The sequence below is a fragment of the Ranitomeya imitator genome, chromosome 10 (assembly GCF_032444005.1).
Source record: "Ranitomeya imitator isolate aRanImi1 chromosome 10, aRanImi1.pri, whole genome shotgun sequence".
Classification (NCBI taxonomy): Eukaryota; Metazoa; Chordata; class Amphibia; order Anura; family Dendrobatidae; genus Ranitomeya; species Ranitomeya imitator.
In genome coordinates this window covers 121,088,239-121,104,431 of record NC_091291.1, presented here as the reverse complement: position 1 = coordinate 121,104,431, position 16,193 = coordinate 121,088,239, and the positions used below count along the sequence as shown (strand labels likewise).

Below are 16,193 nucleotides of genomic sequence, written 5' to 3'. Positions count from 1 at the left end.
GGGAGGCACAGGGGAGTGTACACCTGTATGACCAGGGAGGCACAGCGGAGTGTACACCTCTATGACCGGGGAGGCACAGCGGAGTGTACATCTGTATGACCGGGGAGGCACAGGGGAGTGTACACCTGTATGACCGGGAAGGCACAGGGGAGTGTACACCTGTATGACCGGGGAGGCATAGGAGTGTACACCAGCATGACCGGGGAGGCACAGGGGAGTGTACACCTGCATGACCGGGGAGGCACAGGGGAGTGTACACCTGTATGACCGGGGAGGCACAGGAGTGTACACCTGTATGACCGGGGAGGCACAGGGGAGTGTACACCTGTATGATCGGGGAGGCACAGGGGAGTGTACACCTGTATCACCGGGGAGGCACAGGGGAGTGTACACCTGTATGACCGGGGAGGCACAGCGGAGTGTACATCTGTATGACCGGGGAGGCACAGGGGAGTGTACACCTGTATGCCCGGGGAGGCACAGGGGAGTGTACACCTGTATGATTGGGGAGGCATAGGAGTGTACACCTGCATGACCGGGGAGGCACAGGGGAGTGTACACCTGCATGACCGGGGTGGCACAGGGGAGTGTACACCTGTATGACCGGGGAGGCACAGGGGAGTGTACACCTGTATGACCAGGGAGGCACAGGAGTGTACACCTGTATGACCGGGGAGGCACAGGGGAGTGTACACCTGTATGACCGGGGAGGCACAGCGGAGTGTACACCTGTATGACCGGGGAGGCACAGCGGAGTGTACACCTGTATGACCGGGGAGGCACAGGGGAGTGTACACCTGTATGACCGGGGAGGCACAGGGGAGTGTACACCTGTATCACCGGGGAGGCACAGGGGAGTGTACACCTGTATGACCGGGGAGGCACAGCGGAGTGTACATCTGTATGACCGGGGAGGCACAGGGGAGTGTACATCTGTATGACCGGGGAGGCACAGGGGAGTGTACACCTGTATGACCGGGGAGGCACAGGAGTGTACACCTGCATGACTGGGGAGGCACAGGGGAGTGTACACCTGTATGACCGGGGAGGCATAGGGGAGTGTACACCTGTATGACCAGGGAGGCACAGGAATGTACACCTGTATGACCAGGGAGGCACAGGATTCTACACCTGTATGACCGGGGAGGCACAGAGGAGTGTATACCTGTATGACCAGGGAGGCACAGGAGTGTACACCTGTATGACCAGGGAGGCACAGGAGTGTACACCTGCATGACCGGGGAGGCACAGGGGAGTGTACACCTGCATGACCGGGGAGGCACAGGGGAGTGTACACCTGTATGACCGGGGAGGCACAGGGGAGTGTACACCTGTATGACCGGGGAGGCACAGCGGAGTGTACACCTGTATGACTGGGGAGGCACAGCGGAGTGTACACCTGAATAACCGGGGAGGCACAACAGAGTGTACACCTGCATGACCGGGGAGGCACAGGGGAGTGTACACCTGCATGACCGGGGAGGCACAGCGGAGTGTACACCTGTATGACCGGGGAGGCACAGTGGAGTGTACACCTGTATGACCGGGGAGGCACAAGGGAGTGTACACCTGTATGACCGGGGAGGCACAGGGGAGTGTACACCTGTATGACCAGGGAGGCACAGCGGAGTGTGCACCTGTATGACCGGGGAGGCACAGCGGAGTGTACATCTGTATGACCAGGGAGGCACAGCGGAGTGTACACCTGTATGACCGGGGAGGCACAGGGGAGTGTACACCTGTATGACCGGGGAGGCACATGGGAGTGTACACCTGCATGACCGGGGAGGCACAACGGAGTGTACACCTGAATAACCGGGGAGGCACAACGGAGTGTACACCTGCATGACCGGGGAGGCACAGCGGAGTGTACACCTGCATGACCGGGGAGGCACAGCGGAGTGAACACCTGTATGACGGGGGAGGCACAACGGAGTATACACCTGTATGACGGGGGAGGCACAGGGGAGTGTACACCTGTATGACCGGGGAGGCACAACGGAGTGTACACCTGAATAACCGGGGATGCGCAGCGGAGTGTACACCTGTATGACGGGGGAGGCACAGGGGAGTGTACACCTGCATGACCGGGGAGGCATAACGGAGTATGCACCTGTATGACCGGGGAGGCACAACGGAGTGTACACCTGTATGACCGGGGAGGCACAACGGAGTATACACCTGTATGACCGGGGAGGCACAACGGAGTGTACACCTGTATGACCGGGGAGGCACAACGGAGTGTACACCTGAATAACCGGGGAGGCGCAGCGGAGTGTACACCTGCATGACCGGGGAGGCACAGGGGAGTGTACACCTGCATGACCGGGGAGGCACAGCAGAGTGTACACCTGCATGACTGGGGAGGCACAGGGGAGTGTACACCTCCATGACCGGGGAGGCACAGCAGAGTGTACACCTGAATAACCGGGGAGGCACAGGGGAGTGTACACCTGCATGACCGGGGAGACACAGGGGAGTGTACACCTCCATGACCGGGGAGGCCCAGCGGAGTGTACACCTCCATGACCGGGGAGGCACAGAGGAGTGTACACCTGCATGACCGGGGAGACACAGGGGAGTGTACACCTGCATGACCGGGGAGACACAGGGGAGTGTACACCTCCATGACCGGGGAGGCCCAGCGGAGTGTACACCTCCATGACTGGGGAGGCACAGAGGAGTGTACACCTGCATGACCGGGGAGACACGGGAGTGTACAGCTCCATGACCGGGGAGGCCCAGCGGAGTGTACACCTCCATGACCGGGGAGGCACAGCGGAGTGTACACCTCCATGACCGGGGAGGCACAGCGGAGTGTACACCTCCATGACCGGGGAGGCACAGCGGAGTGTACAACTAGCGCTGTGTTGAGGGAGACGCAGGGTACAAATATTGCCGTTCCATTACTCTGCTCCTCATTACTCCTGCGGCAGGGTGAGACCGGCTGATACAAACTCCTATTTTTGGTCCGATCTAAAAATGATCACCCATCAGTACCCCATGTCTGGTGAATTAGCTGCGCTGCCTCCACACACAATGAGTGCCAGCTGTGTTATACAGCCAAAAGCAGCGCTCTGCAACCATGCTACATTAACCACTTAAAGGGGTGTTCTCAAGTTTGGATGTTATCCTTTGGATAGGGCATAATTTCCCAATCACGAGCCGTCTGTCCACTTGGACTCCCATAAGAATGAATGCAGGAGACGTGAGCATGATTGACGTCCGCTCCATCTGAGCCCTGGTTCTTGGGATCAGTGGAGGAGGGGTCCCAGGGGTCAGACCCCCAGAAACCGGGACATTATGCAATGGATAGGGAATAACGTCCAGACTTCAGAATACCCCTTTAAATCTCTTTGTGGATCACGGTCAGCAGCGTTGTACTGGGGCGATCTCCATGAGGCGCTGTGTCACCAAGAGAGGTAGGGGCTCCCCGAACACCTCCGCTGCCACCACTTTTGAACCCCCATGAAGGACGGCAGGTTCAAGTCTCTTTAGGGGACTAAAAAAGGTATAAAATAAAGAATAATTAAAAAAAACAAAAATATGAAAAAATTACAAATAGAATAAAAGGAAAAATTTAAGTTTCCCAAATCCCCCCTCCCCTTTCAATAAAAAGATAAACAATAAACATATCTGACATAGTCCTGGCTACCAATATATAAAATTAATAATTAACCCCTCGGGCGGTAAAAAAAAAACAACAAAATGCCAGAATGCGTTTTTTTCAGCATTAAAAAAATAGAACTAAAAATGATGAACATATCGACTGTAATCCCACATGGCACCAATAAACCTACAGGCCAGAACACCAGCGGCAGCAGCAGAGAGGGTACACAGAGGTATTCCAACCACTAAAAATAAAAAAAATAGTAAAAAAAAGGGGGGCAACAGGCTGCAGCCAATCACAGCCCAGCTCTTACTTTAGATCAGGAAATGTTTGAAAATAAGCAGCCACCTGATTGGCTTCTCCGATGCCTAGCTACAAAAATCGTCACGATCCTCTCCAAACTCCTCCCACAATGAGTTATCCGCCCCTCTTCTGTCATAGGGCGTGGCCATATACGGAAATGACGTAGAACTTGTGCGACGGCGGCGCTTGGCGGTGTCGTTATTTTGTGGTTGGCGTTGGCGGACGAAGATGGGGGCTGCGGATGCTGACAGGACCTTGTTCGTTGGGAATTTGGACCCGAGAGCTACGGAGGAGCTGCTGTTCGAGCTGTTCCTGCAGGTTCGGAAGCCTTTACTGTGCGGGGGGAAGGGGCGGCTGTGGTTCCCGCGCTGGGGGTAACGTGCAGTAAGAATGGCGGCGGGTGCGCGCCAAAAGCCGGTAACCGGTGACTACTGCTAATCTAGACATAATGTGCCGGGGTCCCACAAGGTGGCAGCGTGAATACTGGGGGACTAGGCCGTGCTCACACGCTGCGTTTTTATGCATCTTTGTCTCACGCGCATCCTTTTTTGTTCCTCGACTGAACTGGAAATCTGCAACATGTGAATTCTCTCACTTGTCACAGCGGCTTTTCATCTACAGAAAGCAATAAGGCTACGTTCACATTTGCGTTGTGCGATGTTGCGTCGGCGACGCAACGCACAACGCAAACAAAAACGCACGCTAAAATGCATAGTTTTGTGACGCATGCGGCCTTTTTTGCCGAATTTTGGACGCAAAAAAAATGCATCTTGCTGCGTCCTCTGCGCCCTAACGCTTGCGGCAAAAAAAAACCGCATGCATCGCAAAACGCATGCAAACGCATGTCCATGTGCCCCCATGTTAAATATAGGGGCGCATGCGTCGCCGCGGCTGCGCTTGACGCAGCCCGGCAGAACGCAAATGTGAACGTAGCCTAAGAAACTGCAAAAGTGCAGCCATCAGGTTTTGTTGCGTTTTTGGGGAATACATGCAGATACAGTAGGATGGAAACCCATTTATCATGACCGCTCTCCTGAAAAAAAAAATCCATAAAGTATGTTTTTGTATGTGGAAAAAATGCAGCATAGCCTGCAATGTGACTGCAGGTTTTTTTATTATTGCCAAGAAAAAAAAGTGGCAAAAAAGCAACATGTGAACATAGCGTAAGGTCTCCTTCACACGTCTGTTTTCTTTCTTTTCTCACAGATACCACATGTACCCATTGTAACCTATGCTGCCAATAACACGCCCCCTTTTTTTTTTTTTTGGCAGCACTGATTTAAAAAAAAAAAATTCTGGATGAACCCTTTTAACCCCTTTACCCCCAAGGGTGGTTTGCACGTTATGGACCGGGCCAATTTTTACAATTCTGACCACTGTCCCTTTATGAGGTTATAACTCCGAAACGCTTCAACGGATCCTGGTGATTCTGACATTGTTTTCTCGTGACATATTGTACTTCATGATAGTGGTAAAATTTCTTTGATATTACCTGCGTTTATTTGTGAAAAAAACGGAAATTTGGCGAACATTTTGAAAATTTCGCAATTTTCCAACTTTGAATTTTTATGCCCTTAAATCACAGAGATATGTCACACAAAATACTTAATAAGTAACATTTCCCACATGTCTCCTTTACATCAGCATAATTTTGGAACCAATTTTTTTTTTTGTTAGGGAGTTATAAGGGTTAAAAGTTGACCAGCAATTTCTCATTTTTACAACGCCATTTTTTTTTAGGGACCACGTCTCATTTGAAGTCATTTTGAGGGGTCTATATGATAGAAAATGCCCAAGTGTGACACCATTCTAAAAACTGCACCCCTCAAGGTGCTCAAAACCACATTCAAGAAGTTTATTAACCCTTCAGGTGTTTAATAGGAATTTTCGGAATGTTTAAATAAAAATGAACATTTAACTTTTTTACACAAAAAATTTACTTCAGCTCCAATTTGTTTTATTTTACCAAGGGTAACAGGAGAAATTGGACCCAAAAAGTTGTTGTCCAATTTGTCCTGAGTACGCTGATACCCCATATGTGGCAGTAAACCACTGTTTGGGCGCATGGGAGAGCTCGGAAGGGAAGGAGCGCTATTTGACTTTTCAATGCAAAATTGACAGGAATTGAGATGGGACGCCATGTTGCGTTTGGAGAGCCACTGATGTGCCTAAACATTGAAACCCCCCACAAGTGACACCATTTTGGAAAGTAGACCCCCTAAGGAACTTATCTGGATGTGTGGTGAGCACTTTGACCCACCAAGGGCTTCACAGAAGTTTATAATGCAGAGCCATAAAAATAAAACAAAATTTTTTTCCCACAAAAATTATTTTTTAGCCCCCAGTTTTGTATTTTCCCTAGGGTAACAGGAGAAATTGGACCCCAAAAGTTGTTGTCCAATTTGTCCTGAGTACGCTGATACCCCATATGTGGGGGGGAACCACCGTTTGGGCGCATGGGAGGGTTCGGAAGGGAAGGAGCGCCATTTGGAATGCAGACTTAGATGGAATGGTCTGCAGGCGTCACATTGCGTTTGCAGAGCCCCTAATGTACCTAAACAGTAGAAACCCCCCACAAGTGACACCATTTTGGAAAGTAGACCCCCTAAGGAACTCATCTTGATGTGTTGTGAGAGCTTTGAACCCCCAAGTATTTCACTACAGTTTATAACGCAGAGCCATGCAAATAAAAAATATTTTTTTTTCCACAAAAATTATATTTTAGCCCCCAGTTTTGTATTTTTCCAAGGTTAGCAGGAGAAATTGGACCCTAAATGTTGTTGTCCAATTTGTCCTGAGTACGCTGATACCCGATATGTGGGGGGGAACCACCGTTTGGGTGCATGGGAGGGCTCGGAAGGGAAGGAGCATCATTTGGAATGCAGACTTAGATGGATTGGTCTGCAGGCGTCACATTGCGTTTGCAGAGCCCCTAATGTACCTAAACAGTAGAAACCCCCCACAAGTGACCCCATATTGGAAACTAGACCCCTCAATGAACTTATCTAGATGTGTTGTGAGAACTTTGAACCCCCTAGTGTTTCACTACAGTTTATAACGCAGAGCCGTGAAAATAAAAAATCTTTTTGTTTTCCCACAAAAATTATTTTTTAGCCCCCAGTTTTGTATTTTCCCAAGGGTAACAGGAGAAATTGGTCCACAAAAGTTGTTGTCCAATTTGTCCTGAGTACGCTGATACCCCATATGTTGGGGTAAACCCCTGTTTGGGCACACAGGAGAGCTCGGAAGGGAAGGAGCACTGTTTTACTTTTTCAACGCAGAATTGGCTGGAATTGAGATCGGACGCCATGTCGTGTTTGGAGAGCCCCTGATGTGCCGAAACAGTGGAAACCCCCCAATTATAACTGAAACCCTTATTTAAACACACCCCTAACCCTAATTCCAACGGTAACCCTAACCACACCTCTAACCCTGACACACCCCTAACCCTAATCCCAACCCTATTCCCAACTGTAAATGTAATCTAAACCCTAACCCTAACTTTAGCCCCAACCCTAGCCCTAACCCTAACCCTAACCCTAACCCTAGCCCTAACCCTAGCCCTAACCCTAGCCCTAACCCTAGCCCTAACCCTAATCCTAACCCTAATCCTAACCCTAATCCTAGCCCTAACCCTAGCCCTAACCCTAGCCCTAACCCTAGCCCTAACCCTAGCCCTAACCCTAATCCTAGCCCTAGCCCATTTTGAGAGCTATAATTTTTCCATATTTTGGTCCACAGAGTCATGTGAGGTCTTGTTTTTTGCGGGACGAGTTGACGTTTTTATTGAAAACATTTTTGGGCACGTGACATTTTTTTATCGTTTTTTATTCCGATTTTTGTGAGGAAGAATGACCAAAAGCCAGCTATTCATGAATTTCTATTGGGGGAGGCGTTTATACCGTTCCGCGTTTGGTAAAATTGATAAATCAGTTTTATTCTTCGGGTCAGTACGATTACAGCGATACCTCATTTATATCATTTTTTTATGGTTTGGTGCTTTTATACGATAAAAACTATTTTACAGAAAAAATAATTATTTTTGCATCGCTTTATTCTCAGGACTATAACTTTTTTATTTTTTTGCTGATGATGCTGTATGGCGGCTCTTTTTTTGCGGGACAATATGACGCTTTCAGCGGTACCATGGTTATTTATATCTGTCCTTTTGATCGCGTGTTATTCCACTTTTTGTTCGGCGGTATGATAATAAAGCGTTGTTTTTTGCCTCGTTTTTTTTTTTTTTTCTTACGGTGTTTACTGAAGGGGTTAACTAGTGGGACAGTTTTATAGGTCGGGTCGTTACGGACGCGGCGATACTAAATATGTGTACTTTTATTGGTTTTTTTTTTTATTTAGATGAAGAAATGTATTTATGGGAATAATATATATTTTTTTTTTTTCATTATTTTGGAATATTTTTTTTTATTTTTTTTACACATTTGGAAAATTTTTTTTTTACTTTGTCCCAGGGGGGGACATCACAGATCAGTGATCTGACAGTTTGCACAGCACTCTGTCAGATCACTGATCTGACTAGCAGCGCTGCAGCCTTCACAGTGCCTGCTCTGAGCAGGCTCTGTGAAGCCACCTCCCTCCCTGCAGGACCCGGATCCGCGGCCATCTTGGATCCGGGGCTCGAGCAGGGAGGGAGGTGAGGAGACCCTCGCAGCAACGCGATCACATCGCGTTGCTGCGGGGGGCTCAGGGAAGCCCGCAGGGAGCCCCCTCCCTGCGCGGTGCTTCCCTGCACCGCCGGCACATCGCGATCATCTTTGATCGCGGTGTGCCAGGGGTTAATGTGCCGGGGGCGGTCCGTGACCGCTCCTGGCACATAGTGCCGGATGTCAGCTGCGATAAGCAGCTGACACCCGGCCGCGCTCCCCCCGTGAGCGCGGCCGATCGGCTATGACGTACTATCCCGTCCAGGGTCAGATAAGCCCAGGGCACCTCGACGGGATAGTACGTCTAAGGTCACAGAGGGGTTAATGGTTACTCCGCCATTTTTTTTTTATTTTTATTTTTTTGCTGTTGACCTCCTTAAAAAACGTCATTCCATTTTGGCTCAGCGGGGTCCGATGAGCGGCAGCCCTCTAATCAGCTGTGCTCTTTGTTGGCAAGTGAATGTTAGCAGGGTTTTTTTTTTTTTTCATCCGCTTCTTAGAGCCATATTGTTTTCCTTCTCACTGACCTGCCCGTTTTCACTACAGAAAAAAATGCAATTCTGCCTTTTTTTGTGTGTGTTTATGGTAATCATCTTGCAGATAAAAAAAAAGTTGTTTCTCTCCTCTTCAGACTGCACTTGTCCTGTGTTATATGAACTTGCTCAAAGTAATTGTGTGGTTTTTTTTTTTTTTGTTTTTGTTTTTTTTTTCTTCCAGGCTGGTCCTGCGTTAAATGTAAAAATCCCCAAGGACAAAGATGGCACTTCAAAATTATTTGCTTTTGTACAATTTAAGCATGAAGAATCTGTTCCCTATGGGATGAGTCTGTTAAATGGAGTCAAACTGTTTGGAAGGCCTCTGAAAATCCAGTACAGATCAGGTACGAGGGCAGAGATAGATAGCCATGGAGGCGGGGTTTGGGGTTTTTTGATTCACCCTTTCCTTACCCGCTGGCTGCAATATTGGATTGAAGCTCATTCTCTGTCCTCCATAGTACACGCCTGTGCAGGGCAAGATTTCCTTGTGCAGGCATGTACTACAGAGGACAGAGAATGAACTTCAATCCAATATTGCAGCCAGCGGGTAAGGAAAGGGTGAATCAAAAACCCCGCCTCCATGGCTGAAGATTGTTCCCTCCAAATTCAGGTGACAGTGTCCCTTTAACATTTGCTGATCAAGATACCGATTGCCTCCTTCTGTTTGACCACTTAAAAGCTATTGACTACGGCACCATAACCTCTTAGATGCTGCAATCGGAGCTAACCAGACACGACAGTCTTGTTTCTTCCTGCTCATCAACATCAGCCACATTGCTCAACAACGTAGCACCTTCCAAACTTGAAAGTTCTTTATAGCTCGGACTATGCGGTGAGGTGTCTTATCATGCAGGGCTATGGAGTCCGTAAGCTAAACATCCGACTCCACAGCACTGCCTCGCTACTGAGCCTGTACATAAAGTGCAGCACAGATTCATCTCAACTTAAAGGGAACCTGTCGCCCCCAAAATGGAAGTTGAGCTAAGCCCACTGGCATCGGGCTTATCTACAGCATTCTGGAATGCTGTAGATAAGCCCCCCGATGTATCCTGAAAGATGAGAAAAAGAGGTTATATTATTGTCACCCAAGGGGCGTCCCGCTGCAGTCCGATGGGTGTCTCGGTCCGGAGCCTCCCATCTTCATAGGATGACGTCCTCTTCTTGTCTTCACGCTCTGTTGAGGGCAGAGCAAAGTACTGCAGTGCGCAGGCGCTGGGCCTCTCTGACCTTTCCCGGCGCCTGCGCACTGCAGTACTTTGCTCTGCCCTCAACAGGACAGACAAAGTACGCCTGCGCCGGAGCTGCGGCGTGAAGACAAGAAGAGGACGTGATCGTAAGAAGATGGGAGGCCCCGGACCACGGGGACCGCCCCTGGGTGAGTATAATCTAACCTCTTTTTCTCATCTTTCAGGTTACATCGGGGGCTTATCTACAGCACTCCAGAATGCTGTAGATTAGCCCCTGATCCCGGTAGGCTTAGCGCAACTTCGATTTTGGGGGTGACAGGTTCTCTTTAAAGCCGAGATCCTTAGGGTATGTGCACACGTTGCGGATTTGGTTGCAGATCTGCAGCTGTTTTACATGTGTTTTCAGTAGCCTGTAATGCTATGGAAAACCAAATCCGCTGTGCACATGCTGCTGGAAAATTCCGCACCAAATTGCTTCCGTTTATTTTTTGCAGCATGTCAATTCTTTGTGCGGATTCCGCAGCGTTTTACACAGATTCCTTAATAGGAATTCGCAGGTGTAAAAACGCAGGTGAAATCTGCACTAAATCTGTAACGTGTGCACATACCCAAAGATCAGGAACAGAACAGACATACTGTAGGACATTTCATAACTTTCCCAAATTCCTATGAAAAAATGTACAGCACATCCTGCACTGTACTACTGCACCCAGTGTATTATATATATGTTAGCAGCCGGTCTATTCTATATGAACTCCGACTCCACAGCCCTGCTCTCATGCCTAACATCTGATATTGCAATCGATTTTAAATCTCTTATGTTTTTAGGAAGCAGTCACGCCTCTCAAGAAGCAAATAATGCAGCATCCTCCCCACATGGAAACGGCAACTTTTCTGGAAATGGTTCGCCATCAAATGGCAACAGGTAAGATTAAGTCTCCTGGATGCATTTAGAGGAACCAATGGCATTTCCAGCAGAGGCAGACAATATACGAAGCCCCCAAATCTCTCTCAAAGCCTTGTCACTAAATTGACTGAAACTTTAAAAGGATGACAGGCAGCATGAATCCGAGACCAATTCTTGTTATTGCAGCTGTCTGTTTTACTGTAAAACTTTCTGGTGTTTCAGAGAAAATGTGTTTTGAAAAGCCAGCCGAGAGTGATCCAACTGTGTTGTATGTATATAGTCCACGGCCGACCTCAGACTAGTCATCCACGTTACATCCTTCCTGGCTTTTCTTACTATGTTTCCTCTGACACAGCAGAGCTCCATTTATCTTTGCTGTTGGCTACAATTATTGATTGTTTTGACATTTTGATTTATATTTGTTTTTCTAGATATGACTACAATTCTGATATGAGATACGACCACTCTCCTCCTGTTCAAAGCTATCAGAAACCATACTCTTCTCCAGATGGGCTTCACAGACAAGCAATGGTGGGTGACTACACGCATTTACATTCATATTATCCCCACTTATGGTTTGATATAAATATACTTGGGGGGGGGGGGGGGGGGGCCTCTCACTACGGCCTCTCACTACGGCCTCTCACTACGGCCTCTCACTACGGCCTCTCACTACGGCCTCTCACTACGGCATGTTCAAAATCACAAAGAAAAGAATGGTAAACTTACAGCTCCAAAGTACAAGGACACTGTATAATAGTCAAAGTACAAAAAAAATTCATCTATTATGAAATATAATCGCATTCTATACAAATTATTTAGAGCAAATGTGACCTAAGAACTGGTCCTGATCAACACAGAGATCGTTATATAAGGCTCAAGATACAATTCTTACCATATAAAGAATACAGCAGACATTCTGTGTAGTAGGATATTAACTCCTTAGTCGGATTCAATAAAGAGTTCCAGAAAAATGATGGATATAGTTAAATAAACAAGGAACGTTACCTGCAGTTAAAGTGGTTTGCAGTGAGCACAGAAAGACAGGGACAGGTGCCGACTGAGAGACCCCCATCCTCACCCCGGAACATACACTACTTGTGTTGTAAGTCCACTAGTGGTAATATATTGTTTGAAGTGCCATACTTGTTGTGATTTATAGGGACATATTTTTGAATAACCATGCATACCCAACCTGTTACTAGTTCATTTTTTTTTTCCCCCTAGATCAATAGCTACTACAGACAAGGTTCTCCTCACAGTCCCAGTACAGACACGATGTCTTATTCCTCCCCATCAGCAGCAGCAAATTACTCACCCTATTACAGTCCATATAATCAAAGCTCCTCTCATTCACCAATGCGTCACGAGTCCTCCTCCAGCCACCGAAAAAACCGGAGCCAAACCTCTCATCCTTATCAAAGTAACGACTACCAGAGCAGCAGAGACTCTTATTACAGGGGCAGCAGCCAAGAGGAGCACTACCACGAAGGTCGCAGTTCTCATCAGAGGAAAGAGCCCAGATGGCGCCACTCTCAGTATTAGTGTTCATCTGTGAGGGGAGATCTGTGTGACAAGGTCTTATAATTGGGATCTAAAAGAAAATGTCCTTGCCTTCAGTTTAATACAAGGTTACATCCAACCTTGTATTAAACCTGTCCTGAATAACATATTTTTTGAGGAACATGGTGTTTTTAAATAATTTTTATTCGGTGCAGCAAAAAAAATATTGTATTTGTTAAAAAAAAGAAATCTTTATGTAGTCTATACATGTAGCTACATATTTGTTATAACCATGTCTGTTTTGTAAGATGGTAACGTGACAGCAGCCATATTTTACAGTCCGTTACTGCAGTAATTCCAGCAGCCTCCCACACAGGATGCTGTAAGTTTGGGTCGGTAGGCAAGTGGTCCAACACGGAAATTGCCGCCGTAGCACAGCCTATAAAGTCCGGTCACGTTGTGAATATCATTGAATCGCTAGTGTTCAACTTGAAGGGGAAGTTCACGTATTGCTACTGATTCTGCTTTGGACTAGGCGGGAAAACCTTTTAGTAACAGCTGATTTATTTTTTTATTTATTTTTACCATGGTGACGTCTATTTAGCTTTTAGTATGAGTTTTGTAAGGAAAGATCAAGACTAGGATGAGTGAATGTGCTGGGATAAGGTGTTATCTGAGCATGCTCGTGTGCTAACAGTGTATTCAGCGTGCTCGAAAAATATGTTCTAGTCCCCACAACTGCATGTCTCACAGCTAACAAATGGGCAATCCCTTCATGTCTAACAGCCGCGAGACATGTAGTCACTGCGACGCAAGCATTCAAGACTCATCGCTCCTTCTGCAAACTCAGGCACCTACAGACATGTCTCCCATAATACACCTAAATTAAAGGGGTTTTCTGGTCTAGGCAAGTAATGGCTCTTAAATCAGTGTGTCGATTCCTCTACTGGGATCCTCTCCGAGCGCCAGAACGAGGGCGGACGTGCCTATCCAGTGGCTTAGAGCTGAAGATCCCTCTAATGTGTATGTATTGTAGGAGCAATGTGAAGATCCATGCTTGTAAAATGTGAACTTTCCCTTTTTAAGTGTATAATTAAAAAAACAACTCCAGTTTCCCCATATTCCCCATACACCTGAGTGGAGTTTGCAGAATTCCAACCTTTCTGAACAGTCTGTCCTATCGGTTCAAGTTTTAAGCAAGCACAATATGGTATAAACTTTTTTTTTTAATCTATTATGTAAGTATTAACATCTTCTATATTAATGATGTTTGTAATTCTCGTCCTACCAATAGATGTGTCGGTGGTGTAATTTTTTTTTTAATTACTTTTTTGTAAGAGGGTAAAATTTTATTTTTTATTTTAAATCGTAAACTTGACTAACAAATGTAAATTCCTTCCCGTCGGGTGACGTCTGCAGTGTTTTTCCCTGAATGTCGTACATGATAGATTCAGTCAGATCTAATAGTAAAGGCGCACTCATATCAGTCGAATACACGGCAGATTATACAGAAAAAAAAAAATAAAACTCTGCATTGTAGATTACATTTTGTGAAATCTCAGCCACACGCTGCTGCGGTGCAAACCAGATTTGCTGTCCGTTTTCTCTGCACAATCTACTACGCTTTGCATTAGTTTTCTGTAAACCACCCAAAAAATCTGCCACAGAAATTCCACGGGATAGAAGTCCCACGGGCACACGTCCTGAAGATCCTCAGTATTTCTAGACCTTTTATGTGTTCTACCGTACAGTAGTGCATCCGAGCAGTTACACATCGTATCACGTACCGTCGCCTCAAAATCAGCCAGCATTTACTACAAAGTATTCATAGGAGGCAATGTAAACTTGTGATTATTGGTGTAATATTAGACCATGTTGTACTGATCTGTACAGAGTGGAATAAATCTATTTCTATTGACTTGTATCCTGGCCTCAGTTTTGATCATATATTTTTTTTTTTTTTGTACTTTTGTGTACTGCCTTGTTTGACAGTTGGGATCACAGACCACATCAAAGTTGAACCAAACTTTGATGTGGTTGTAAATCGGCACAGATAAGTTTAGATAAAGAGTAAGGTAAGGGGTCATGCAGACGTCTGTGCAAATCGGTCCAATGTGGGACTGATCTGATTGCGGGTCTCCCGACAGGAGATGCTCGGGGTCAGGAGAGGTGCGGCCAGTCCGTGTATTGTGGACCCAGATTGCACAGATGTCTGCAGGAGCCCTTACAAACACTGACAGATTCTCGGTTGGTTGCAGACACCAATGTGCAGATCCCAGGAAATAAAGAGCTGGTAACGGGCAAACGGTGCAAAAGTGGTAATGAAATTCAGTTGCAAAAATGTTGCACTGTAAAAAGAAAAAAAATTAAACAATTTTTTTTTTTTTTTTTGGGGGGGGGGGGGGTTTCCTGGACATTCAGGTATAATTTTATTCCGGTTTTTTAAATAAAAAAAAATTGTCAACGTTTGACCTATTTCTTTTTAACTGTACTTACTATGGAATGTATGAATACCAATGGATTCACTATGTTCATACATGCGAAAACGCCACCAAAACCATATTAAGGCTATGCCCATGTTGTGGAATAGGGTGCAGATTTTTCCGCACCTTTTTTTGTAAAACGGATTCCACCTGCGATTTAACACTTGCGGATTCCTATTGAGGCGCAGGTGTAAACCGCTGCGGAATCCACACAAAGAATTGGCATGCTGCGGAAAATACAATGCAGCTTTTCCGGGTGGTATGTCTCCATGGCTCGGGATTGAGCTGGAGGCCATTAAAAAAAACAAAAACTGAAAAACAGTATCAAGTCACATGGCTGTTCCCTTATTACAGTGTAAAATGTCCACCACGGTCCCCCACTCTCTTTATATGTGCTGTCCAGTTTTGAGGACTCTTTTCCCAATAAATTCATGTGAAAATTATTTATTTATTTGGATTTAATAAAAAAAAAAAGTTGCACCATTTTGTCTTTTACAGTCACTTTGTATTGCTGCAAATTCATCTTTAGTGTGGTCATAAATCAGCAGTGAGGAGCTCAGAAATAGACAGATAATGGACTCCCTCCCCTGTGATCGTCTGATCATAGCGAGCTCACTGATTGAGTCTCGGTTAACTCATCATGCAGCAATAGACATTGTAACAGCAGCTGTAGAAGGCAAACGGTGCAACATTTTTTTTTTAATGAAACTTGCAGTAAATGCAAAATTGATTACGGTAAGTTAATGCATTTAAGAAAAAATAAATATCCCCTTTAATACTATTAGTTTTCTCATATGGACTAAAGGGATGTTCTCGGCCCCTATAGATGTCAGGGCCCGGGTGTGATTATAGTGGGGGCCACTGGAGCCTTCGGGGCCTAGGTGTGATTATAGTGGGGGCCCCTGGAGCCTTCGGGGTCCGGGAGTGATTATAGTGGGGGCCACTGGAGCCTTCGGAGTCCGGGTGTGATTATAGTGGGGGCCACTGGAGCCTTCGGGGC

At 46.6% G+C, this 16,193-nt stretch overlaps 1 protein-coding gene across 1 annotated transcript; it reads left to right on the top strand.

Moving 5' to 3' along the window:
* The first annotated feature begins 4,074 nt into the window (after window positions 1-4,074).
* On the top strand, window positions 4,075-14,634 carry RBM7 (RNA binding motif protein 7). Its single transcript, XM_069742482.1, has 5 exons — window positions 4,075-4,231; window positions 9,295-9,457; window positions 11,129-11,225; window positions 11,639-11,738; window positions 12,435-14,634. Exons 1-5 carry the CDS (start codon window positions 4,142-4,144, stop codon window positions 12,750-12,752), a joined length of 768 nt encoding a protein of 255 aa, XP_069598583.1. The 5' UTR covers window positions 4,075-4,141; the 3' UTR covers window positions 12,753-14,634.
* The last annotated feature ends 1,559 nt before the right edge of the window (window positions 14,635-16,193 follow it).

Coding starts and splice junctions, on each gene's coding strand:
- RBM7 (XM_069742482.1), top strand. CDS start 4,142: ATGGGGGCTGCGGATGCTGACAGGACCTTGTTCGTTGGGAATTTGGAC. Junction 9,458..11,128: donor GAAAATCCAGTACAGATCAG/GTACGAGGGCAG, acceptor TTATGTTTTTAG/GAAGCAGTCACGCCTCTCAA. Junction 11,739..12,434: donor GGCTTCACAGACAAGCAATG/GTGGGTGACTAC, acceptor TTTTCCCCCTAG/ATCAATAGCTACTACAGACA.